The sequence below is a fragment of the Lepus europaeus genome, chromosome 7, assembly GCF_033115175.1.
Source record: "Lepus europaeus isolate LE1 chromosome 7, mLepTim1.pri, whole genome shotgun sequence".
Taxonomy (NCBI): Eukaryota; Metazoa; Chordata; class Mammalia; order Lagomorpha; family Leporidae; genus Lepus; species Lepus europaeus.
The window spans coordinates 47,824,726-47,850,222 of record NC_084833.1 but is presented as its reverse complement, the minus strand read 5'-3'; the positions used below and the strand labels follow the sequence as shown (position 1 = coordinate 47,850,222).

At 55.8% G+C, this 25,497-nt stretch overlaps 1 protein-coding gene across 3 annotated transcripts in view; it reads right to left on the bottom strand.

Annotated features, from left to right (window-relative positions):
- Window positions 1-25,497, bottom strand: part of ABCC8 (ATP binding cassette subfamily C member 8) — a 72,050-nt gene that overhangs the window by 22,418 nt on the left and 24,135 nt on the right. For all 3 annotated transcript variants that reach the window (XM_062198093.1, XM_062198092.1, XM_062198094.1), the window contains exons 8-16: window positions 23,278-23,433; window positions 18,523-18,657; window positions 18,094-18,256; window positions 9,011-9,051; window positions 7,721-7,866; window positions 6,249-6,354; window positions 6,017-6,133; window positions 5,577-5,652; window positions 4,894-4,999 (exon numbers count right to left, since the gene is read on the bottom strand). In XM_062198093.1, the coding sequence (XP_062054077.1) occupies window positions 4,894-4,999; window positions 5,577-5,652; window positions 6,017-6,133; window positions 6,249-6,354; window positions 7,721-7,866; window positions 9,011-9,051; window positions 18,094-18,256; window positions 18,523-18,657; window positions 23,278-23,433 (1,046 nt within the window). The remainder of the gene's footprint in view (window positions 1-4,893; window positions 5,000-5,576; window positions 5,653-6,016; window positions 6,134-6,248; window positions 6,355-7,720; window positions 7,867-9,010; window positions 9,052-18,093; window positions 18,257-18,522; window positions 18,658-23,277; window positions 23,434-25,497) is intronic.

The following is a 25,497-nucleotide window of genomic DNA, read 5'->3' as shown; positions in this document are numbered from 1 at the left end:
CACCACAAGGCAACAGGTTCAGGGACAGGCCCCAGGCCTGCAGAGTAGGCACAGAGAGACAGGACAAGCAGGGAGCCCCAGTGAGCTGGGAGGTGCAGGTCCCCACAGGCAAGCAACCCTGAGCAGCTTCCTCAGCCCTCGCTGCCTGTTGGCTCCCTGGGGGAATTTAATGTCATTCCACTGCACAGATTGATGGCCCTGGTCTCTGTTCCCAATGAAAGAACTTGATCTGAATGTATCTGCTAATATTGACTTTTTAGTAAAATGCTTTCCTCTTAAGATGGCCCAAGTGCTTGGGCCCCTGCCACCCACATGGGAGACCCAGATGGAGTTCAGGGCTCCATCTGGGGAGTGAACCAGTGGATGAAAGGTCTCTTTCTCTCTCAGTCGCTGTCACTCTACCTTTCAAATAAATAAAATAAATCTAAAAAAGAGTAATGGTTTCCTCTAAGGATTCTAGGGGTCACTTGCAGATTCCCAGGTTGACAAGTCATTGGTACATGGCAATTGGTACATAGGCAGGGCAGGCGAGCCATCTTAAAGGAATGCCTGTGAGCCACATGGCTCTGAGACCTGGATTCAGGCCCCTGTGGGCAGGAACGCAGCCGATGGACCCTGTGTGCTCCCCCTGGGGCTCTCTGCCCACACCCCTGTCCACCTCAGCCTTGGGAACAAGGGCATTGACCAGATTGTCTGCTCTGTAGCCTACCTGGAGCAGTTCCACTGGGACGCATACCCCAGAGTCCTGAGGGAGGCAGATTCATTAGCAAATTGTCCCAACACAGGGCGAGCCAGCAACTGCCAGGACTCGCTCACCCTGAGCCTCGATGGAGAGGTCGGGTGGAGGAGTTGCTGGGCTCGGGAAGCTGGGCAGAGGTCCGTATTTATAAAGGCAGGCAGCGTCTTGAAGGCTGTAAGTTGTTCCCGGTTCATTCTCTCGGCAAATGAACTCAATTAGCAAAGGCACGATGGCTATACAGAGGTGCGGTCCTGTCTCCAGGGAGCTCACTGAAGCCTCTCCTGGGAGACAGGCTGGAGTGCAATTAAAGAGCAGTAGTGGGATTCTGTTGTTGGCAAAGAAGAACGCTGCAGAGTAATAATATTTACAGGGCACTCACTCCGTGCTTGGAGAATCTGGACCCCGTCGGTAAGAAGGGGAAGCAGGTGCCTACAGAAAGCTCATGGAATGTTCCAGAACACACAGCCCTGATCTGAACCTGGCAGCTTGGCTCTAAGGCACCAGCTCCTCCCTGCCCAGCCATCCTGCTCACTAGGTCACTGCAGGAATAAATAAAGCCTTGTACAAATAAATCAAACCCCTGCTCCCCAGAGCATTCTCTGTGTGCACCTCCCAACTCCTCAACTTCTGCCTGGCGCCTCCTGGGACTCTGGTCGGTCGCCTGGTTACCGGGTCTTGACCCTGGTGTCGGTGAAAACCACAGTAGTGGCCCGGGCATCACCCTCACCTCTGACCACAGAGGGCAGGGCTCAGGGGTCACCACCAGGTCCAGAGCGATTTTCTGTTGGTTCACTTTGCCGGTGCATCATCTCCTTGCAGAGCTGGGCTCAATGGCAGCTCAGACAGTAACGGGGAGGGGGGACCCCTGCATACAGCCCTTGTGCCTCACTCACTGCCCAGGATGAGCGGCCCAGCAGAGCTGCAGGTGTGCCCAGGATTTTGAAGGAAAAAGGTTGATGAATGCAACTAGCTCCCGTCTACCTAGACTCCTTCTCCTAGCCACTGGAACGAGTTCCTAACCGCTCTCCCTTCTCTCCCTTCCTACACACACACACTCTCTCTCTCTCTCTGTCCCCCTCTCTTCTTCTCCCCCCTTCTCTCCCATCCACCTTCCTTTATCACCAGCACACTTCTGCTACAGCCTTTGGGTGGAATCTTATTTCCCGGGCCTGTCGGATCTAAGTCAAGTTCACTTCCTCAGTCCCATCTCCCACCCCTGCACCGCACACACCCTGTGCTCCAGGCACGCAGAACCATGCTCTTCAATAGCAGCACGCCTTCGCCACGCCGGCACCCCTGCCTGCAACACCTTCCTCTCCTCTTCAAGCCCACAGGCCAGGTCCACAGGGAGCCTTCTCTCCCTGACAGCAGATCTCACAGCCACTCCTCTGCGCTCCTAGCACGCACGGTGCTGATCACCTTTCTCTGCCTTAAAGCGTGAGTTGTGTCTTAACCGTTTTTGCATTCCTGATACTGGGCACACAGTGGGTGCTCAGCAGATGCTGGGGGAGTGGATACATCAATGGGGAGAATCTGGAGCTCCTGGGGTTGGCTGTGAGGAGGAGGGAGCTGGGCCACAGAGGAGAGCAAAGCGGATCCAGCGGATCCCGGAGAACTTCTTCACTCCTGCCCCCTCCCAAGGCTCAGACAGAGCCAGGAGCTGGGGCCTGGGATGCCTGGGGACAGTGGGTGCTGATGAGGACAGAGCTGAGGAGGCAGATGTGTGCGTGCCACAGCGACAGCAGCTGCCAGCTCCTCACGAGTCTTGTGCACCAAGGGGAAAGCCCATGTATTCGAGCAACTGGCACAAATCCCTCCTCTGCCCCTGAAGAGCTGGGTGGCCTGGGCAACTTCCTTCACCTCCGTTTCCTCGTCTGTCAAATGGGGATAACAGTCACAGCCACCTTAGTGAAGACCGCAGCAGGGAAGCACCCGGCACCGTGCGCAGCACATCAGAGACTCAGTGTTTGCTGCCCTGGAGGGGCCCCCGTACCCCCTGGGTGGGGGCAGAGGTCAGGCCTTGGAGAAGGGGGGGGCTGAGGCAGGAGGCCGAGCCCCTGCCACGTATGACTGTCCCCTCTGCCAAGGACAAGGAAAGGTGCTGATGCTGGCATGGGGGCACTGGAGGGTGAGGGTAGGGGGAGGAGCCAAGAAAGAAGGCAGTGGAAGGGGCAGGCATCGGAGGAGCGGGTCAGAAGCCACTTGGGATGCCAGCTTGGGAAATCAACAGAGCGCTGGTCTCCTGGCTCCTCTGCTTCAGATCCAGCTCCCTGCAAATGTGCACCCTGGGGGCAGCCGAGGATGGCTCAAGTATTGGGTCCCTGCCACCCACGTAGGAGACCCAGATGGAGTTCCAGGCTCCAGGCTGCAGCGGATCCAGACCTGGCTGTTGTGGGCATTTGGGGAGTGAACCAGTGGACTGTAAATCTTTGTCTTGCTGTCTTTCAAATAAAGTGAAAATAAACGAACAAAAACACACAAGAGAAGAAAGAGGGCAAAGCGACCAGGGTCAGGGGTTTGGACCTTGGTGCTGGGCAGGAGCCCAGGGGCAGCTGCAGTCTCCGGGCTCTGCAGTCCCCTCTAGGAAAGGCTGGCCCTCGAGGAGGGCACGGGTCCAGCCTGCCCTCAGCATGCAAGTCAGAGATGAATCCCTGGGCCTAGGATCCCGGGACCCAGCTAACACAGCGGCCAGCTTGAGGGGAAGAACCTGGGCGTAGGGCCCTGGCTCCACGCACTGACCCGTGTCACCCAGCCTCTCTTGGCCTCAGTTCCTGCTTCTGTGAAATGGGTAAGCGCACACAGCTCCGAGGCTGGGTGGGAGGCCTCAGTGAGCTCCTGCTTACAATGTGCTCAGCACAGGGCCTGGGCCATGGCAAGCACTCAAGAATACTGGCAGCTCTCTCCAGTTCACCGTTCACGGAGGGCTCCAGGCTTGCGCTAGACACGCAATCAGCCAACAGGCAAGGGGTTCTCACTCTAAGCTTTGAGGGGCAATTGACAGAGGGACTGGTAAAGTGGCCACAAACCAACGCCTGAGTCTTCTTGTTAGGCTGTGCTGAAATTCTCCCAGTAAGACGCAGGATGGAGGCAGAGAGCCCTGTGGCCCTAACCCCCCATGGAATTAAAGCTCAAGAGGCCGACTGAGGCCTAGGAGAGCCCAGGGGCTCACCTGGCCGAGAGGGGAAATGTACTGTCCACCCATTGTGGGCAGCACTCGGGAGTAGCAGGAAATGGGGGTGCCTGCTGGTATTCAGAAGCAGGGCCCAGGATCTTTCTCTCTGCTCTGTTCTGCATCACACTAAGTAAAATGTGGCATCTGAAAGAGGCTTTTCCCCGAGAAGTGACCGGTAGGGCAGGCCTGTCCTGCAGAATTGGCTGTGACCTTTATTCCCGAATGAGAGCTGCAAACCCGGGCCAGATGTCCACTCCCCTTGGCTACGGGAGGCCTGGGAGCCAGGCTTCGTGTTAATGGCTTCAGCTGTCCTTTGCCCAGCTTCCAAACACCGAGCACACCCTCCTCATGTCTCAGCTCCTCTTTTCTTACTTTTTGGAGAGGTTCTATTTTATTCGCATCATTTATCAACGAGTTTCAAGTGCTTTTTGGAAGTAGATGGGTATGAATAATAGATTTATGATTGACTCAGCCCAAGCTTCTGGCTCTTTAATTAAGATCATGATCTCTGCCCAGAAACCACCATTTGTCTGGGCTGCCTCTCGCTCCTGCACACACCCGCTGACTGGTTGGTGTCACTTTTGCCATTGCCCCCGCTGGAAATCAATGGTGGCGCTGCAGTCTCCTACCCTGGGAGGCACAGCTGCTCTGCAAACATGGGATTTGGAGTCAAACAGGACTGAGTTCTAATTCTGGCTCTGCCACCTGCTAGCTGTGTGGATTAGGCCAAACAGTATCACCCTCATCCACAAGGCGAGAACTGATAATAACCTTTACTTTGCTGGGTATCAGAAGGAGTAAAAGAAAAATGGCATGCTGAGGACTTAGCAAAGAACCTGGCCCACAGTGAGGTTAGAATCGGTACTAACGACGATGAGGAGGGCAACGTGCGGCATTTATTGAGTCCTCACTGAACACACAGTGGACGCTGAGCAGGACGATGGGACGGAGGGCCCCCGCTCACTGAGGATGCGTGCCTCACCTGTTCCAGAACACAGTCCCGGAGATCTTCTGCATCTCCCCCAGCGTGGCGAGCAGCAGTGAGGACTTGCCGCAGCCCACTTGCCCCACGATCATGGTCAGCTGGCCTGCAGGGAGGGCGGGCGGCAGACAGAGGGGGGCCAGGGGAGTGTGAACAACCACCATCCATCCAGACAGAGAGACAGACACGTACACCCAGCCCTACTGCCTAGAATCCCTAAGACATGCTCTCTCCCAAGAGCCGTCCCTCCCTAAAACCCACACCCTCCTCCGGCTCCCCAGGCCCCTCCTCCACTCTGTTCCCTGGCCCCTTCCTCCCTCAGCACGCCTTCCTCTTTTCCAGTGCCCCACCAGCGAGAGCCCAGCTCCTCATGCTCCCAACCAGGGCATCCTGGTTCCCAGCCTCCTCCTTGGCTCAGGACACTGCTCCTGGCCCCAGGGACCTTGCTCATTCTCAGAAACCCCACCTCCTCCGCAGGCCTCCCTTGGCTGCTCCAGTCGGCTCGTTTGAGAACTGAGGACCCCCCTGTCCTTGCTGCTGCACTTGCCCCTGGCACAAGGTCACGTGAAGACACAGCCCTCTTCCTCCTCTCTTGCGCCCCCCAGAGGGAGCAGGGAGCAGCGACTCAAAAACTGTGGATTTGTCTTTCCCTGTCAGTGAGACGTGGGGAGTGCTGGGCATACCTCGGGGGATACGGATGGTGATGTTGGACAGCGTGGGGATCCCATCCGGGGTCCACGTGAAGAAGCCTCCGATGATCTTTGTTGGCCACACCCCACCGTGCAGATGAGAACAGAAAGGCAGCTGGGGTCTCAGTGTGTGTGCTCAGGTGTCTCTTGCTTCCTCGCCCCCACGAAAGCCAAAGACACCGATTCCAGCTCCCAGATCACTTCTGGGGCAGGTGAGGGGGGCACAGACCGCGTCAGGCTGAACGCTGCCCAAGGCACCCTCCCCAGAGGATGGCTGAGTGTCCCCCGGCTCGGTGGAGTGGAAGCATTGTCTCTGGCTTCAGGGCTCCTAGGGACCCTACAGGCAGGCAGGGAGACCTGTGGAAGGAGGACCCAGCACCCCGGCCTTCCAGGTGCTGTGTAGCTGGCACGGGGGTGCAGGGCCTCAGGCTCACCTGGACACAGCAGCTGTCAGCATCTCCATCCGCGCTGGGGGCCAGCCTTTGCAGGGGGCCCATGAGGTCCCGACAATCCTCCCGGGCCGGGCGCTTGCGGTTCACCACCTTGAGGGGCTGGGGACGGTGAGGAGGTGAGGGCCCGCCGGGGCGGGAGCTGTGCCAGCAGGGAGGAAAGGCTGAGGCTGGTCGGAGAAGGGTCCGTGAGCAGCCAGGGAGGCCGAGCACTCACCACCGCCTGGTACTTGCTGGCTTGGCTCTGGGGTGCTGGCTCACGGGGAGCACTCTGCTCCTTGCGGATCTCTGCGCTCGACAGGAACTCGCTCAGCTTCTGCACACTGCAGGGGATGCACAGAGACCCCCTCACCCCTGCTAGGGGCAGAGGGGAGGGCAAGGGAGCAGGGTGTGTGTGGCATGAGAGAGAAGCTCCAAGAAGGGTCCTGTCCTGAGGTGTGGCCCCCACAAAGCCCACGCCAGTGGGGATGGACCGGTGGGCACCTCCGAGGGGCAGGTCATAGGCATTGTCAAGGTTTGTGGGGGCTGGTTAGATTGAGGGTTGGAGGTGGCATGGATTAGTCTGGATTGTTGAACTGGAATATGATTGGTGCTGGCCGTGGTTAGTTATGTCGCAGCCAAGGCCGACCTGTGTTCAGATTCACTAGGTTTAAGATTGGTTATTAACAATAGCTAATGTTTTGGGAGCATGCCCTACATGCCAGACACTGTGTTAATTGCTTCCTAAGTAGGATACAATCTAAGTCCCACTGCAGCCTGTGGGGGTGGGAGCGGGTGTTATGATTCGTGGAGGGACCCTCCCCTTTCCCACTGCCAAGCCCCCTGTGGATGCTGCTGAGGCCCGGGACCTTTCCCTCTCTCAATTCTTTCCCATCCTGGGGTTGGGAGCCGACTGCGAAGCTTGAGACTGGTCTGTGTCCCTGTTTTTTCCTTTTCACTAAACCTATAAGAGGCTTGGGGCAAAACAAGCCATCCTACCCCTAAGGTAGGAACAGTCTGGGGCCGCAAGCAAGCTGTGGCCTGAGGGTCTTCATTCTGTGCACCTGCTGCCCCTCAGAGGGGCAGACACCAGGCCTCTCTGTCCCCATCCTCCCTCTCTGGAGCTCTCCGTGCAGTTTTGGGGATGGGGAAATGTGGAGCTTCAGGCTGCTTCTCACTCCCACCCTGAGCCCACAGCCTGTGCTTCCTCCCTAAAAAGCCCTTGGCTCCCTTGGTGTTTCATTCTTGGAAACAACAGGATTAAACCAACAGTGCTTAAAAATGTGAGTGCATTGGGTAGGCCCAGCGGATTTCTAGCAGGTGCAGCAACCTTGAGTCTTTGATTTCTACACCAAATCCCAAGGCTGGAGCAGAGGTGGCAGGGAGAGGGACGATGACCGGAAGTCACAATGCCACGGGTCATGGACTGAGTCAGGACAGCCGAGCCCGGATATGTGAGCTCATCACACTGCCGGCCACGTCCTCCCTGGATCACTGTCTCCCTTCTATCTTTGGGCCACTGCTAGAGCTGCCTCCTGCAAGTCGCCCCTCCATGGGCTGCTTCATTCTGACAGCTGCCCAGGACCCCCACCCACCCCCCACAACCAGGGTCCCCCGAGACAGGGGTGTCACTTGCTTCTAGGCTGAGGCACAGGCCATTTGTTAGCAGGTGCCCACTAGCACAGGGAATGACAGGCAGCCTCCCCTCACCTCACCAGCGCTTTGACCGTTGAGCGGACCACACTGGACAGCAGGAAGAGCGGGGTGACCAGGATGTGGAAGAGGGACAGGGAGGCAAAGGCCACCGACGGCGAGAAGTCCGCCCCTTTGAAGAAGCTGACGTGGCCCACGAAGGTCTATGGACAGAAGCGTGGCTCAGGACACAGGCCCCTCCCACCCGGAGAGACACACTCATCATCCATCATCTTGTGGAAATGTCCCCAGCAAGTGCAGGACCTCGAGCTGGAGGGCAGGGATTAGTCCTCCCCCACCCCGGCCCCGCCCCCCGAGCTGCCCCTTCCCTGGCAGGAGCGGGCGGGCAGGGGCTCTTGGGTTAGGCCAGTGCCCTCCCTCCTTAGGCAGCAGCCAGGCTGCCTGCTTCCCCAGCCCCCAGGGGGAGCCAGTGTAGACAGAGGAAGTGCAGAGCCAGCTCCCAGCCATGCCTGACCCGGCTACCTGGCCAGCTCAGCGGCCCCTATTACCCACAGTTTCCCAAAGAGCCAGGCCAGAAAGCAGCCCAATAAATCAGGTTGCAAGTGAATTCCAAGAGCGCCTGACAGGCTGTGAACCCGACAGAGCTCAGGGATACTGGCCCCAAGGGAAATACATTCTCTTTTTAAAGAACCGCAGTGGTCACAGAGCCAGGCCTGGGGGCTGGGGCGAAGGGCTGTGGGCTGGTGGGGGGCTGGGCCTTTCTGGAGCAGCTCTTTGGGTTGCCCCCACCCCTGAGCTCACCCACAGCTTTAGTCAAGCTCGCTTTAAAAAAGCACATCGTGCTATTTCACGACATGGAGAACTGGGCATGACAAGGTCTCAACTTCAAAAAAAAAAAAACTGGTTACAAAACTGTATGTGTGGCAGAACCCTATTTCGGTAGGGATGACTTAGCCTATGTCTTAAAAAAAGACTGCAAAGAAACGCACCGAAGACACGGCCAGCGGGATTGTGGGCGATTTCAGTTCCCCGGGTGCCTTCCCCTCTGGGTTTCCCACCATCTCCACAATAAGCATGCCTCGCTCTCGTCTTGAGCACGCTGGGTAGCTAATCTTGCCCAGAGGGTTTCATTTCTCGAACTTCCAGCCTCCAGTGACACAGAGGCCCCCGCAGCTCCCAGGTGAGGGGGGGACCCGAGGTCTGTCACCCTTCCTGTTCTCTGTTTTCCGTCCTGCTGCGGAGCCCGCCCTCCAATGTCCCCACGCAGAACCCGCAAGCCTGGGCAGCCTCTCGCGACAGCCGCCCGCCCCCTCCAGCCCTCCCCAGAGTGGGGGCGCATGTACTCACGATGAGGACAGCTGCGATGGGGATGGCCGTGTTCATGAAAACTGTGGAGGAAGCACACGGGCGTGTTCAGTGGGAGGCGGGCGACAGCCGCCGAGGTCCCAGGAGCAGCAGCCTGCAGGGTGGCGCTGGGGTGGGACACCTCCAACTCCTCCCCCTGTTTCTCAGGACCCCCGTCCCACGTGCCATAGCTCCTGTCTCTCCCACAGTCAAGGAGAAAATGCTGGAACTCTGCTCCATGGGGACAGGGGGTGGCTGTGCCCGCGGAACGCGGTGGGGGAAGAACTGGGGAGGGGGGGCTGCTGACTGCCCGTGGCAATCTGGGGGCGGCGGTACGTTTCGGGGGCACTCCTTCCTCCTTCCTTAAGCCCCCGCATCCTCCCAGGCCAGGCTCTCGCTCAGACATAGAGGTTTGCTGATCTCCCCAGGCTCTGCGGAGGGATTTCATACTGGTTCGCGCTGCGCCAGGTACACGGACCTAAAGCTGGCGAAAGTAGTGCCTCCCGGAGATCCGAGGTTTAGCGTCCATGCTCGGTGGGGCATGCACAGAGTAAAGAGAGCTGGGCTTTAACTCGGAAAAGGGTGGAGTTGGAGTTCCTGTTGTGTAACCTTGGGCATGTCATTTACCTTCCTCGTGCCTCAGTTTCCCCACTTGATCTTTGTAGCCTCATACATAACTACATGTAATCCCACTCTTTGTGAGGCGGGGGGGGGGGGGTCATCACGTTGGCCGCAGGCTCTGTGAGCCCTCAGCGCTGCCTGATTATCACACAGCACGGAGCACTAGCTCACCCTGCTTCCCAGCTCACCTGTCCTCTGGCCCAGGGGAAAGATGCCCAAGACAGCCCAAAGCCCAGGTTTGAACTTCCAGAGAGGGAGAGAGAGAGAGGAGCTCCCTGGAGTGAGAGGCGACCAAGCCAACTGCTGCCTTCCCATCTCGTCCTCCTTGCTTCCAGAATCTTCCAGGCCAGCCCAGAAAGGAGTCTGGTTCTGTAATGAGCCCAGTGAAGTCCCAGGAGCGAGCAGCCCAGGAACCAGAGGCCAAGGACTCAGCATGCGCACATGGCCACTGTCTAGTGGATGGCAAAGTCTGTGACATGCCGACAAAACCCAGCTGGGAAGCTGACCGCCCACTGGTCCATGCAGGTGTCCACTGGAGATGTGGCCCCCAACTTCAGGGAACCTCAACTGCGTGCAAGAACATGGCTCCTGTCCCAAGGGGGTTTGCAGTCTGAGTTAGGAGACAAGAACTGTGCTCCCAGGAAGACCCTGATATCACGGGGAGACAAAGGACACACCCCAGGGAGGGTCCCAAGCAAATAGGAAGGACATTAACCCCATCTCTGGGGAATTCCTAATCTGATGGGGGAGGCAAGGCCCCTGCCATTGGAGAGTATATGGTTGGAGCCTTGAAGCATTGCTAATCTCTGACCACAGGCTTCTTATCGCTACTGAATATCATTCACGACTGTGCTCCAACTGCCCTTTCCCATGGAGGCCGGATGGCCTCCGCATGCCCACCACAGTGCCACAGCCTCCCTCACAGTCCCTGGTGGGCAGCAGTATAGGGCCTATGGGCTCTACCCACGGTATAGGAACCCAGATCTGGGATGGAGGACACGGTTTGGCCATCACTGGCAGGGGAGAAAGAAGGGGAGGGGGGTGCCCATCAGGCCTGGGCCCTTGACCATGAACAGCCAAAGCGCTCTAAGCACACATGGCCCTGGCCCCGCCCCAGGACCAATTATTCCAGGGAGTCCCACAGGGTAGGGCCTCCCGTCAGCTCCTGGCCTGCCCAGGGCCACAAATGACCACTGAGGAAAGGTTCCTGCGACAGAAGGCACCGTGCACCACCCTTGGGCCCTGCCCCACACTCTAGGGCCCGACTCCCACCTGGAGAGTGGGCTGGGAGTCAGACCGCCCATGGCACGACTCACGTGGAGGACAATCTGGTGCCTTGTAGCTCAAGTACCAGAGAAGTGCAGACCTTCTGATCCTATAATCCGCCTCCTGGGAACATCTCATAAATAATCATTGCAGAGAAGCACAAAGCGAGCAGCGAGATGCTCTCCGCCACAGCCGAATAAAACCGCAACCACAGCAACGACCCAGCCCCAAATGAAGTAAACGGGAAGCATCCGAGGGGAGGGGTTCCCCTGGAGGACAGCACATCCCTTCTCGGGGAGATTCGGAAAATGTGTGATAATCGGCATTTTATTCCACGGCATGTTCTCCCTCGTCATGATTGCCTTTATATATATTTTTTGTTTTATTGCCTTTATTCTTGGAGCTGCCTGAACTCCTTTGAGGAATAAGGCATACTATAAATAAATTTTTAAAATGAACATTTCAACTCTGAGGCAGCAACATGGAACATGCTTATGGCATAAATTACTTTCTACCCTGCTCTGGCTGCTGCAAGGGGATGCTGAAGGGAAAAGGTGACTGCTACTCCCCTCACCCTCTCCTGGGGTGATGGCAGGTCCCCTACAGGTGGCATGGGAGCACTGGGACCCCGTGGCCTCTCTAGAGATCACCCCATCGGCCCTGGGGCGCATGCGGCTGGAGCTGGGGATGCCAGGGCTGCAGACCAGGGGGCTTGGAGCTGCAGGGGGCTCTAGCTCCTGACAGTCCTGTGCCCACTCAGAGAGTGACGGGGCCATGGAGCTGGCGTCCAGCTGTCACGGGTTGGAGTCCTGAGGCCTTGTCCCCATTTCCCTGACCCACGGGAAGCTTGCCAAGATTCTTGGGTGGTGGGAGGGGTCGGACACCTGCTGGAGAGCAGACTCCTCACAGGGCGGTGGGAGGGTGGGGGATTCACCTGAATCTGATTTAGAAAAAAACAAAAACAAAATGCAGAGCACGACCCTGCTCAGATCCTGAGCACCAGAGAGCACAAAACACCGGCTAAGTCGTGTAAATGAAAACAGAAGATTACAAAACGGTGTGTAGGCACCGTAGCATTCTGGGAAGGTTTGGTGGCTGGTACACGGGCCTGAGAGGCCACTGGCCACAGTGCAGAGACACAGGTCCTGGGGTTTCATTCCCTCCAAAAACATCCTGGAGCTGTTCAATCACATATTATTTTTTAAAGGTCTTCTCTTCCTATGTCTCAGGCATGGTGTGTGCCAGCTTTTCATACCCCCCCTCAAATAAAGCAAAATCACAACCCACACCCGGGCAGAGCTCACATCACCTGCTCTCCCCGGGTCTGTGCGAGGAATGCTGTCTGACCTCGGCGCCAGCGGTACCAGCAGCTTTGCATTGCCAAAGCGCTGATAAATATTTCAGAAGCCGTGTATCCAGGAGGCAGCGCCAGCCTTTGGTGCCACTGGGTAACTTCAGCTCTGTCCCGGAGGAGGGACAGTGGAGGGACTGTGGGCTCACAGCCTGGGCCTGATTCTGGGCTGCCTCTGCAGGAGCGGAAATGGGTTTTGAAGTGCACAGGGTTATTTCCCATTCAGTTTCACAGTCAGGGCGGTAAGCAGAGAGGGAGGGGAAGCAGGTTCATGAGGTGAGTCTGCGGCCAGCGACTGAGGAAGTGGGGCAGGCGGCCCTGCAGTCACACTGATTTCTGCCTCCGCCACTGATGAGCCCCCTGACTCCCCGCCAGCCACCCTCCCCCGCCAAACTAGGCCAGGAGACGCATAGCAACCTGCTGCCGCCACACCAGCTGGCGGAAGGAAGGGCAGATGCTCAAGGGAATTCTGGGGAAGCTAGAGAAGCAAGGGGACCAGCCGGGAGGGCACCTGGACCCTCCACCCAGGGCCTCCAGCGGCGAGCAAGGGGCTTGTGGACAGGCGCCGTGTTGGGTGCCCTGTGTCTGGGGTTGGCCAGTACAACTCTGTCCCCTGTCCCCCTTGGATGGCGAGCTGGGGGTGTTTGGTTTGTTTCTGAATCATCTGTGTTTTAGAACATGGCACGAGGCCGGGCACAATCATCCGAGGAGGTCCCACGTGACTGTGGTTCAGCCCTCTGAGCACAGAGCACTGAGGATGATAGGAACACCTGTTTCCCTCACTGCGCCTGCCCACGTGGCTCCCGCGGCTGCAGGAGGAAACCCAAGGGTTCGGACCCAGCCCACAGGGTGCTGCCTGAGTTGTTCCCTGTCCTCCTGGATTAGGCTTGAGTCCTGAACACAACAGGTCTCCTGCACCTGCAGCCTTTGTGGCTTGGGCGCCCCTCCCCTCCTCCGGCTGCCCCGGGGTCATCCTTGGGCACTCAGCTGTGGGCCTCACCTCTGAGGAGCCTTCCCTAACCCTCATGACTCTCCTGGCTGCCACGAGTATCCCTTTCTGCTCTTGACTTCACGACACCGCTCCATGTCTGCCTTCCCTAGCAGGCTGGCGGTAAGCAACCTGCAGGCTGGGACTACTGTGTCTTCTCACGACTGCATCCCCAAGGCCTGGCACATAGTAAGTGCTCAGTTAAATAAGTGTCTGAGAGAAGGAAAGAAGCCAAAGACACAGGGCCAGGCAAGTCACACAGAAAGACGAACAGAGGCATTTGGAGCAGGTTCCATGGCTCTGACGCCATGCATAGCCACCGGTCATGGGCACAGCTGGCCACCTGTAAGACTGTGAGCACCAGGACCATGCTCACTTCCTCTTTAATGTCCTTGCCCTCTGCGAGGCCTGGCACAGAGAAAGAGCTCTGGAATGCGAGCTGCACATGGACAGAACAGACTGGCAGCATCTTAGCTGGCTGACCGGTGGATCCAGAGCCCTTTTGTCACCTCTGCAAAGTTGGTCCTCAAATACAGAGGAAACCCTTGGAGTTACTGCTTCTGCGTGGACTAAGGATCAAACGATGCCGGCGCCGAGGCTCAACAGGCTAATCTTCCACCTAGCGGCGCCGGCACACCAGGTTCTAGTCCCGGTAGGGGCGCTGGATTCTGTCTCGGTTGCCCCTCTTCCAGGCCAGCTCTCTGCTGTGGCCAGGGAATGCAGTGGAGGATGGCCCAGGTCCTTGGGCCCTGCACCCCATGGGAGACCAGGATAGGCACCTGGCTCCTGCCATCGGATCGGCGCGGTGCGCCGGCCGCAGCGCGCCAGCCGCGGCGGCCATTGGAGGGTGAACCAACGGCAAAGGAAGACCTTTCTCTCTGTCTCTCACTGTCCACTCTGCCTATCAAAAAATAAAATAAATAAAAAAATTAAAAAATAAGGATCAAACGGACCTCGAGAGGGAGGGGCCCCAGCACGTGTCGCCAGCCTTCTCGCACTTTATCTTTCACTCATCAACATCCTTCATGCACGATGCAGCCCAGTGGTCGCCTGCGTGAACCTCTATGTGAACTTCCAGCCCACGGGCTTCCCGCTCGGTGCTCTGCCATTACTGGCTGAGACCTCGGTGAGGCATTTCACGGGGGCCCCAGTCCTGGCTGCTGTGAAATGGGGCAGGAGAGCAGCACATCTCAGAGTTGTGACGAGGACGAAGCGCCATCAGATTTGCTAGGCAGCTGGCCAGAGCTGGCACCAAGTTTAGCGCCCGCTGCCACAGTAATCCGTGCGTGCCAGCTCTGACTTCTTGTTGAGAGCAGGAGGAACATCTTACTGTCCCTCGCAGCCTTCCTGGTGCTTTGCACAGGGCGCTGCATACACAGGGGTTCACTTGCCATCCTCCGAGGAAATACGGACTCCGGATTTTGCTGTTGGGGATACTAGGCACCCCCCAGTGTGCTGCAGGGCTTGGGGCTCCATACCTAGGAACTCTCAGGGCTCCTGCAGGCAGACAGAGGGCTGGAGGTCAACTCATCTGCCCGACAGTCTGCCTCCAAGGTGCACAGACAAGCAGATGGAGGACCCGCACACCGCACCAGGACAGGCAGACCAGGAAACGTGACTCCAGGGCTCCTCTGCGGTTTGCACCCTGTGACTGGCGCCAGTGGAAGAACATGAGACTCCCATTACTTTAGCCTTAATGACCTGTGTCCTGGGCCCTGGTAACAGAGGAGCGGAAGTCCAGGAGGAGGGAAAGGAACACATTTGCGAAGCAGGTGCAGCCAGAAGGTGTCCCGCCCCCTGCCCCTCTGTCCCCCTCCTGCTGCTGCCTAGCAGAAAGGAACACATCCCAGGAAGAGCAAACACCCTGAGCAAACAGCACTTGGCTCCCACAGCTCGTCCGGATAGTTCTTTCCTTCCCTTGCCTTCGCTTCCCCACACCCTTCTTCCAGGGGCCAACCTGGGCTGCTGTGTGGATCCCTCCAGGTCCCCTGCACAGGTGACAGGCCCTGGGCAGCTGCCTGCTTGGTGGCTCCAGAGCCTCCTTGCTCTTTCCAGAGTCATCTAGCTCTGGATAACATGAAACCTCATGTGCCCAGGTCCTGCTGGCCCCAGGCCTGTCACAGAGCTGTGGCCTGGCCTCTGAGGGCCTCCGTGAGACAAACATCGTGGGCTATATAGGCTCTGATGGGCTGGCCTGGGCACCTGGGCACACTGAGTTGTTGTTTACATAGGAAACCTTGTCCCAGACTGCCACTGGGAAGGCAAGAAGTGAGTGCAGAGCTCCCCCGACCCCAGGAATCTTGGGGACCCAGTGCCCCTGGTTTCCTTGCTGCTTCCCTGCCCTCTCCCTCAGCAGCAGTGAGCCTGCCGACCCCATCCTGCTATGCGCGTGCTGAGACAGGAAGTCCCCTGGCTATCTGGGGAAGCCAGTTGTTCCCACTGCTGTGGCCCTCCAGGGGCTGTCCACAGGAATAAACAGTGGGGTGGGGCTGGCGCTGTGGCATAGCAGGTAAAGCTGCCACCTGCAGTGCCGGCATCCCATATGGGTGCCAGTTTAAGTCCTGGCTGCTCTTCTTCCCATCCAGCTCTCTGCTGTGGCCTGGGAAAGCAGCAGAAAATGGCCCAAGTCCTTAGGCCCCTACACCTGTGTGGGAGACCTGGAAGAAGCCCCTGGCTCCTGGCTTTAGATTAGTGAAGCTCCAGTCATTGTGGCCATCTCGGGGAGCTAACCAGTGGATGGAAGACCTCTCTCTCTCTCTCTCTCTCTCTCTCTCTCTCTCTCTCTGCATCTGCCTCTCTCTAAGTCTGTCTTTCAAATAAAACAAATAAATCTTAAAACAAAACAAAACTAGTGGGGCTACGGCTAGTAGAACCAGCCCTCAGGTGACCACTGACAGGTGGGGATCCTGGCTTTTCTGGGCTCCTCAGATAGTCTTACTGCATTTCCCATCTTACAGAGTGCGCAGCCTGGGAGCGGCCCAGGGCCAGGGATGAGGATAAGGGGGAGAGACCCAGAACTTGGAGCGTCTTGGTGGTGAGGAACCTGGGAAGCAATGGCTGCCGGCCGTGCCCATAGCCCCGGTCTCAGAAAATCAACCCTGACAAGACTTCCTGCAGAAAGACCCCACGGCTTGTGCCATGCACAGTGGAGGGCCTTGTGCCAGACAATGACTGGACCAGGGTCCCCACTAGAGCCATGGGACACCATGGTCTGGCTGGATTCAGGGAGGCCCAACACCTGGGGTGCTCAGTGGCAGCCCTGCCCTGTGGGAACCCCTGTGTTGAAGGGTGGCCCTCGGCCCCATCCGACCCTCCCTCTAGGCAGCATGGACACTTAGAACACACAGATGACTTGAGTGGCTGTCTCATTCTTCATGAGGCTTCAAGCCTGCCTGAGAGACACTGCCCACCCCCAACTGCCCTGCCCCCTGCCTCACGGGTGACTCTTCCCAGCACAGCTGGGGGAGGTGGTCAACAGCCTTTCCTAATTTCCCCCTCTATTCCCACTCTGAAAGAGCCCAGGTTAAGTGAAACCAGCCTCCCAAGGGTGCCCCTTCGTGCTCAGCTCATGGTGGAAAAATAGCGCTACTCTGGGAGTTAGGATGCATCAGAGGATCTCATCTGAGCATGCTGCTAACCTCAGAAGTGGCCTTGAGAAACACCCCCCCGCCGCCTCTGGCCTCAGTTTCCCATTTGTAAAATGGTCCTTGTAGATGGCAGAAAGTCTTGCTCACTTTCCCTCCTTGCCATCTTCTGTGTAATTCCCACAGACCTGTATCCCAAATAAATTCTCTCTTCAGCTATGTCTGTTCATTTCATCTGCATGCTTAGCTGGTTTTGTTTCCTCTCTCTGTCTGTCTGTCTCTCTCTCTCGTCCACTGGGCTTTCTGCCCATCACAGCTCTTACGCTGGACTGTCAGGGAACCAGCATGGGATTTTGCAGCTGCTACATCTCCACACACCCACTGCATGCTTGGGAGGTAACCGCCAGGGGATGGGTCCGTGAATCCACGAAACCAGCTGTGACGACCCCCCGGACCGCCGGACCTCCAGAGGCTCTCACTCCGTCCACTACTTCCTTAATGAATTTCAGTAACTGAAGTTTTAACTTATGGGAGCTCTTTTGATGGTTTTACCCTCATACTTTCCTAGCTCGCCTTATGGATTTTATACCTACTTTTTGCTCTTTAAATAGGCTTATTTCATTCTTTTAGACGATGCTATCATCTCCAGGTATTGAGGGACTAGTTCTCTGGGGAGCGTTGGTCTCTGAAGGAGTTCGATTCTTTATTGTTAGCTCACTGCTAGAGGAGTCCCACAGTGCCTGTGACGTGGTGTTAACATCTGTCTGCTGGGGCCCTAGGAACCTTACCAGCATTTTTCTTGGCTTAGGGTTCCCCAACCATTTGGTTAATATAAATTCAGAGCCCACACTTATGAGGCCCCAAGCGTGGGCTTCTGATCTTTACCGATGACTGAGGCTTCTTCCGTAGGGTTCACAGATACAGAAACTCCCTCGTAGCTACCCAGGGCAGGGGCAGCTCCATCGGACTTACTGACAAGTCCCCACTATTAGAACGCAAAACCACGGCTGTGTTTTTCGCTGGCTGCCGCCTGGCCATCCGTGTCAGCTCCTGAGGCGCGGAGACCTTGTGTGTTCTCCTCCCCAGTGTATTCTGAATGCCAGCACAGTGCTCAGTACATAGCACAACTCAGTACCCGTTTTGCTGGATAAATGAATGAGGGACCCTGTGATTTCGGGGGGCTCAGCTACCCCCTAGGGTTTGATCCCCAAAGCCTCCTGTACTCCTGTCACCCAAACCCTGGCTCCCTATCCCAGCAGCAGCAGCCAGGACTCACTGGAGATGGAAGTGTAGACAGCGAAGGCCTTGAGGCTGGTCATCTCTTTCCTGCGGGTTAGCTCCACCCGAGCGCAGAAGATGTTCTCCCAGGCGTACAACTTGAGCAGCTTGATGCCGCGCAGCATCTCGTTGGTCTGCTTTAGCCTCTCGTTGGAATACTCCTGTGGGTGTTGTCACGTCAGAGGGAAGCATCTTCCGCCCCGCCCCCCTCCCCCAACCCGGGAGGAAAGCACCAAGTCAGTGCTCTCGCAGCCCCCCCCGGGGATGCACCCTGCTTCTTCCGTGAACCCCATTTCCCAGGCCTGGCTCGTGAAGGGACTTACCTGAGGTCAGCAGCGGTGTGACCCGCTGCTGTCAGTGGCAGGGGGCAGGCAGACCTGGGGCGTGGCTGGGATAAGAGGACATGCGCACTCCCTTGTACACTCACCAGGGTGCTCCGCTGGGCTTGGGAGAGCTTGGTGGCCACGAAGTACTGGACGGGGGCCAGCAGAATGATGACCGCTGCTCCAATCAAGGCGCTGACTCCCAGGATGTAGTAGAGGAGGATCACACCCACGATGATCTGAGGAAGGGGCCGGGGAAGCGTTCCCTTCCTCTGGCTGCTGCCCTGGGAGGCTGGCAAAATGCCCCCTTTCCCGGGCCCCAGAGTGGGATGTGCCTGGGTGCCCAGGTTTTCCCAACTGCCTTGGGGAGGGGAGCAGGGGAGGGGGTGAGGGAGCGATTTGGGAAGAAGGGGTTCATGAGATGGGCTCTGGCCACAGCAGAGTTTCGGGCTGGCACCAAGCCGGGTGACTGCGTCCGTCCGTTCTCTCCACGTCTACTTCAAAGACGGAAGTCGGCACCGTGAGCATGACAGCTGGCTGTCAGGGCCGACTTTCCACTCTCACTGGGGCAAAATGACACAGGAGCAAAGGGGCAGAGGCCCTGCATCCGGGCCTGACCAGCAGCCCGGGGTCGGAGAGACTGCTCTTCCCTCTCAGGCTCCTGCCCTCTTCACTTTCTCAGTGAATCTGAAGAATGTTTTGTTTCTAGCTTTATGTAAATGACTGCCTACTTGTGAATATTTATGGGAAGTGTAACCGACTCTCACCAGTGCCCATGGCACCGGCACCAGGATGACGGCTTCTCAGGTTGCCTTCAAAGACAGGCATTTCTAAACACAGGGATTCTTCAAGGACAGACGTGCTGTGCTCTCTGGTTTAAAAAAGAGGGGAAAGGGGCTGGTGCTGTGGTGTAGTGGGTAAAGCCACCACTGGCAGTGCCAACATCCCATATGGGTGCTGGTTCGAATCTCAGCTGCCCCACTTCTGATCCAGCTCTCTGCTGTGGCCTGGGAAAGCAGTGGAAGATGGCCCAAGTCCTTGGGCTCCTGCACCTGCATGGGAGACCTGGAAGAAGCTCCAGGCTCTGGGATTCGTATCAGCCCAGCTCTGGCTGCTGCAGCCATTTGGGGGGTGAACCAGTGGATGGAAGACCCTCTTTGACTCTCCCTCTCTCTGTAACTCTCTAATAAATAATCTTAAAAAAAAAAAAAAAGAGGGGAAAGGCCTCCTGACTTGGCCCTGCTGTTCCTGAGCCCCACACCAGCTTCACAGTGCACTCCCTGCACCAGCTCAAAGATGGAGGTCTGGGTGGGGGTGGGGGCTCTATACTTGGCATTCATTCCAGAAAGCCTCCTGTCTTGGCAGGTAGCTGAGAGGTTGGGAAGCGACCCCTCCACCACCTGCCTTCCAGGGCTTAACTGATGTTCAATGCAGGCCTGCATGGGCAGAGTGCTAGAAGATGAGGAACCTCCCACCCCTGCTGGCCAGCCCCACCCACCTTCTGGAAAGTTCTCCCTGGAATACAGTCCTTTCTTAGCTTTGCTCATGCGGAGGCAACAGGGGATGCTTCAGCCGGCAGGGGCTGTGCTGGAGAAGGAGGCTCCTGGGGCCACTAACAGGGCCCCTCTGGGGATCAGTGTTTGTGCCTGTATCACCTCCAAGGGCCTGGCGGCGGATGGGGCAGAAGCTCACCCTCCTGCTCCCTAGACTCCTTGGTCCATTCGTCTTCTCTGCGGGAGTCTGAATGGGTCTCACGGGGAGAATGCCAGAAATCAGAGATTCCCAGTGCGCAAAGCAAGGGTGAGCACCTGTTTTGTCTCCTATTCATGGGCTAGTAAATCATGGTCCCTGGAGTCTACGGCTCTGGGTGCGAATGCAGCCTCAGTAACCATCAGCAGTGCAGCCGTGGGCAAGCTTCTTCACCTTTGCAGTGGTGGTTATAAGGCTCACTACGCAGGACTGCTGTGAGGTTGAACAAAGGTCTGTGCTGAGCACCTACAGTGTGCCTGGCATAGAGCTGGAGAAACACAACGCAGCTGAGCCCCCTTAAAGGGACAAAGCAACAAGTCTCAGGAGAACTCTGCCATAGGGAACCACAGAAAGGGGCCACCTAGCTGTGGTGCGGCTCTTGGCTTACTGTGGGGCCCAGAGCAAGATTCCTGCCTTATCTGGGCCCCAGAAGCCCATGGATATGAAAACACAGAGGTGGCCACCACCACGGCCAAGTGTCCTTGATAAACTTCGGAGGGGCTCCTGAAGCCCCCCTAATTGCAGGCACGCGTGTGAACAGCATTGGCTTTTCTGGGGAAGTTTCATCAGATTTTTCAAAAGTGTTTGTAGGGACTGGTGCTGTGGTGTAGTAGGTAGGCTAAGCTTCCACCTGCAGCACTGGCATCCCCTATGGGCACCACTTCGTGTCTCAGCTGCCCCTCTTCCGATCCAGCTCTCTACTTATGGCCTGAGAAAGGTCTCCCTGCACCTGCATGGGAGACCCGGAAGAAGCTCCTGGCTTCTGGCTTCGGATTGGTGCAGCTCCAGCCGTGGCAGCCATTTGGGGAGTGAACCAGTGGATGGAAAACCTCTCTCTCTGCCTCTGCCTCTCTCTGTAACTCTACCTTTAAAATAAATAAAATCTAAAAAAAATTTGCAGATTAGTGGTTGCCTGGAGCTGGGGGTGGGAATAAAGGGCAGCTGCCGACTGGTTCAGGTTTCTTAAAAGAAAATGTTCAGGGCCGACGCTGTGGTGTAGCAGGTAAAGCCACTGTCTGCAATGCCAGCATCCCATATGGGCTCCTGTTTGAGTCCTGGCTGCTGCACTTCCAATATAGCTCTCTGCTCTGGCCTGGGAAAGCAGTAGAAGATGGCCCAACTCCTTGGGCCCCTGCACCTGCATGGGAGACCTGGAAGAAACTCCTGGCTTCGGATCGGCACAACTCCACCATTGCAGCCAACTGGAGAGTGAGCCAGCAGATGGAAGACCTCTCTCTCTGCCTCTCCTTCTCTCTCTGTGTAACTCTGACTTTCAAAGAAAATAAATAAGTCTTTTTTTTTTAAAAAAGAAAATGTTCTCAATTTGTGCTGATGGCAGCAAAACTCTGTGAATATTCTGAAAGCACTGAATTGTACAGTCTCTACATGAGTGCATTCTATCTCAACAATGCTGTTCTTGACAAAATGTATGTGTCCAAGAAAAAGATAAGGAACCAAGGAGAGCCCTTGGGGCTTGCACCGGAAAGGGGCTCCGGAGCTAACTGCGATGAGAAAAGGCTGTGTGTGCCTGTGGCCAACAGGGCTGCAGGCAGAATCCTGGCCAGGCACAGCCTCTGTGTTGGGATAGGGATTGTGTCCACTCACAGTAGCAGCACTGGATCTTCGATGTGGGTCAAATTTCTAAGTTGCAAAGATAGAGCCTTAATGAATTAAAAATGCCCAAAGCAACTGATACTTCATGAATAAGCAAGGTCAACTCTCAATGGAGGTAAAAACCTCCCCACACACCCCATCCCCTGGTTGTGGGGTCAAGCAACACAGGTGAGAGAGGCCAGGGTAGGGCTGGCACAGGCCAGGGGTTGGCAGTTAGTCCTATCCGCAGAGACACAGGAGCAACAAACAATGCTCAGGATCTCAGTGCAGCAGGCTTGGTGGACAAGGTCGGATGAGACGGGTTGTTCAAGGGGCACGATAGATAGAGTAGTCTTGGCGCTAGAAGGCTGTGAGCCTATCTGATGAGCTTTCCAGGCCTTTGGACAGCTTCTGGGGTCACTGATCTATCTTGGCAGCATGGTGAGGGGTCAGGCTGGATGTGGGATGTCACACACGCCTGTCCTTGTGCGGATGGACATCGGCTGCCCTCCCCATCTAGCCCGGTTTTCTCCCTGTGCGAGTCTCTCCCATTTCCCTTAAATATCTTCTAATTCTAAGCCTTACAGGTAAAGGGGACCCAGAAGAACCAAACCTGCCTCTCAAGAAGCAATGGATTCTGGGTTGGCACAACCTCGCTCATTCCAAACACGTGCACAGGAGCGGGAACTGGCAATTCCTGAGGGACCCCTCTGCTGGGCACGCCACTCTGAGTCATCACAGCAAGTTCAGAGTGCAGGAAACATCCCCATGTCACAGATGAGAAAACTGAGGCTCGGAGAGGGTAAATACTGGAGTCAGTCAGTCCTGTGCAAGTGCGGACGCTCTCTGCTACACCGGAGTGGAACCTGTAGGCTCTCCAGGAATAAAGTCTGGGTTTCAGCTTCTGATTCTCCCATAGCACCGGGGGACAAAGTGCCTCCTCCTGAGCTGGTCCCGAAGCTTGCCTGCCCTTTGAAAATATCACTTGCATGTTCCCCAAATAATCCATGTTTCCTGAAGACTTTGGAAACACAAAGAAAATAAAAATGACTTGTAACCCCAGCACGCAGCCTTCTAGTTCTTTTCTCCATGGGAAGCTGTGCAAAGATATACAAATATGAATTCCAATTTAGGAGGAATTGCACATTGCACACGCTATCTTGTAATTCATTCTTTTTGCTTCGGATATGTCACAGACGCTTCTCAGTGTAATTAAGTATTTTGCAGCAATGTAATTTCTAATGTCCATGAGAGTGCTCTGCGTATGATTCTGCTATAGTTTAGTTATGGTTGGCTGCATTCTACAAGTCTTAATAAGATGGGCTTCTCTGACCACCAAGAGAGATGATCATCATTATACGCTGCCTGTAGGGGAGGGGAGTGTACAAGGACCTAAGGGTGCGCCCCATGGAGACCCCATGGGGATGGAAGGTACACGTAAGGATGGAATGAAAGATGCTGAAATGTAGGGGGGGCTGCAGTCCTCCCTCCACCCACCATGAGCCCACACCGGGTACCTGTACTGGCATAGCCCAGAGGTTTGGGCACAAGAAGAAAAACCACATGAGCTGGTTGGTGTCGATGGCCACCAGGTTACAGATCTGCCCAGCAGTCATCTCCCCCATGGACAGGTTGGAGGTGGACAGGTGCATAATTTTATTGTAAATCTTGGTCTGGAAATGAGAGCAGAACATTTCACATTTGTCACCATCATCACCGTCCTCAGCACCCTGGGGGGCTTCTCAGATACCACTCCCTCCAGCCCCACAGAGCCCCTGGACAGCACCGCTGCGGGCACTGGATCACAGTGGCGCTGGGGAAGGCAGGGAGACTCAGGGACGTAAAGGGGCTTTGTCCAAGATCCAGGAAGCCCAGGAGGCAGCATTTGGGTGAGGACCCAGGAAGCCCAGGAGGCGGTATTTGGGTGAGGACCCACGGCGGCATGGCAAGCTACTTCCTCAGCCAGTGAAGCCTCTCCCCTGGGGGATGGGACTTAATTAGCTCTTAAATCTTCAGATCTGATCTTCATGTCCAGTTGTATTCTTGATTTATGAGGGGCTGGTGGAGAACACACTTCAGAGCCATAAGAATGATGAAGTGCAGGCGGCCGGCGGGTTTACTGTGGCCATCACCTCCCCCCCAGGGAAGGGGTCCCTGCTGGAGCCAAGCCCTGTCACAGTCGAGCCTTGCGACAACGCAAGGCTTGCACCTGGCTGATGGAAGACTTGGCCTTGAGTGTCGATCACCCCAGCGCCCTCTTGGAGTCCAGGCACCCCCAGGGCTGCCACGGGGCAGCCGGGGCCCAGCCACAGTAGTGGCTTTCCCTGAGCCTGAAAAACCCAATCATTCTGCACAGAGTGACCATGCCTCCCAGGGAGATTTTCAGGCCGTGTGCACCTGAACAAGGGAAAATGCATTCCTGGCTTGAATGTCTGAGGGGTGCCTGCTCTTGAATGAAATCCGCCTGGTGTAAAGTGGATCGCCAGCCCTTGATTCATCTTTTGTGTAACCCGGGCTTTTGTGTGCATCAGGTTTTCCTGAAGCATGAAGCTATTCTATATTTTGATGAGTAGATATGCACCACGGGCAAGCTTTAAAATAATGGTCATGGCAATAGCATTTTGGACAAATCTATGTACCTCCTGGGTCGTGCGGGACCAGGCCTCAAAGGCTTGTCCCCCGGGTTCAATGTGGTAGGGACAGGGAGACATAATGACACATGGAAATGCATAACCAAATGGTAGCTGGTGTATTTTAAAAATGTTATATGAAACTCAGTAATTTTGCTTAAACACTTTTCATGCAAAATGCATAATTATTCTTAAACTCATGAAGAAACAAACTCTCCTTGATAAGGGTACATTTTCTGTACATAATTTTCTGGAAATCTCTGAAGGGAAGAAAGTTTTCTCTTTCCTAATCTGTTTTCGTAATTAATGCCAGTATTTCCTTTTGGTGGCAGGTGAATTAGTCTCTCTTATTAATGCAAAAGATTTCAACAGTTTGATAAAAGCAATTATAGGCTACCACATTAAAAAACCATTTTTGGCTCTTTTCGTGTAATTGGAAAATGCTGGGTTGGTGCGTGATTTATGACTTACAAGTATAAAGCAGGTTTCATCACAGAACTGTCCAACTTCAAAAGTGGCTGCTGTCCGTGGTGTGAGTCTGCCTGACTGGAGGGGTCTGAGTGGAGGCTGGGATTTTTAGAGAACATTTCTATACTGAGAAATAGTTTGATGCCTCCTGTCTCCGAGCCCCCACAGATCTTACAGAGTCTTACATTTTTTTTTTTTGGCTCATTCCATCATCTTCATATGATGACATCCCAAGGAAATGCTCTACTTCCCCAGTGAAAAACCACTGGTATGGGCGGTGCTGTCAAGTACAGCTGTACAAGTTGTGCACTGTCCAACTTCAGGGGCCACCATTCACAGGGACTGTACACTGAGATAGCTAGAGCTGGGTTCCTGACATTGTCTCCAGCCCAGGCTAGCTACTCCTCCCTTCTCCTCCGGGTCACTTTTCTGTAAAGTCTCTGATCTCGGCTCCCACAGGAGCAGTCAATGTTAATAATTTTGAAGAATGTTTTTAAACGAGGTAGCTTTGAGATCTTGCCTCAACTTTATAGCAATCCCTGAGTATGACCGAATCTCCAGCTACCCCTCAACATCCATCCTCCCTTTTGTACCACAGGGATTTCTAGCAGGGGATATACATGAGTGTCAAGAATAGAA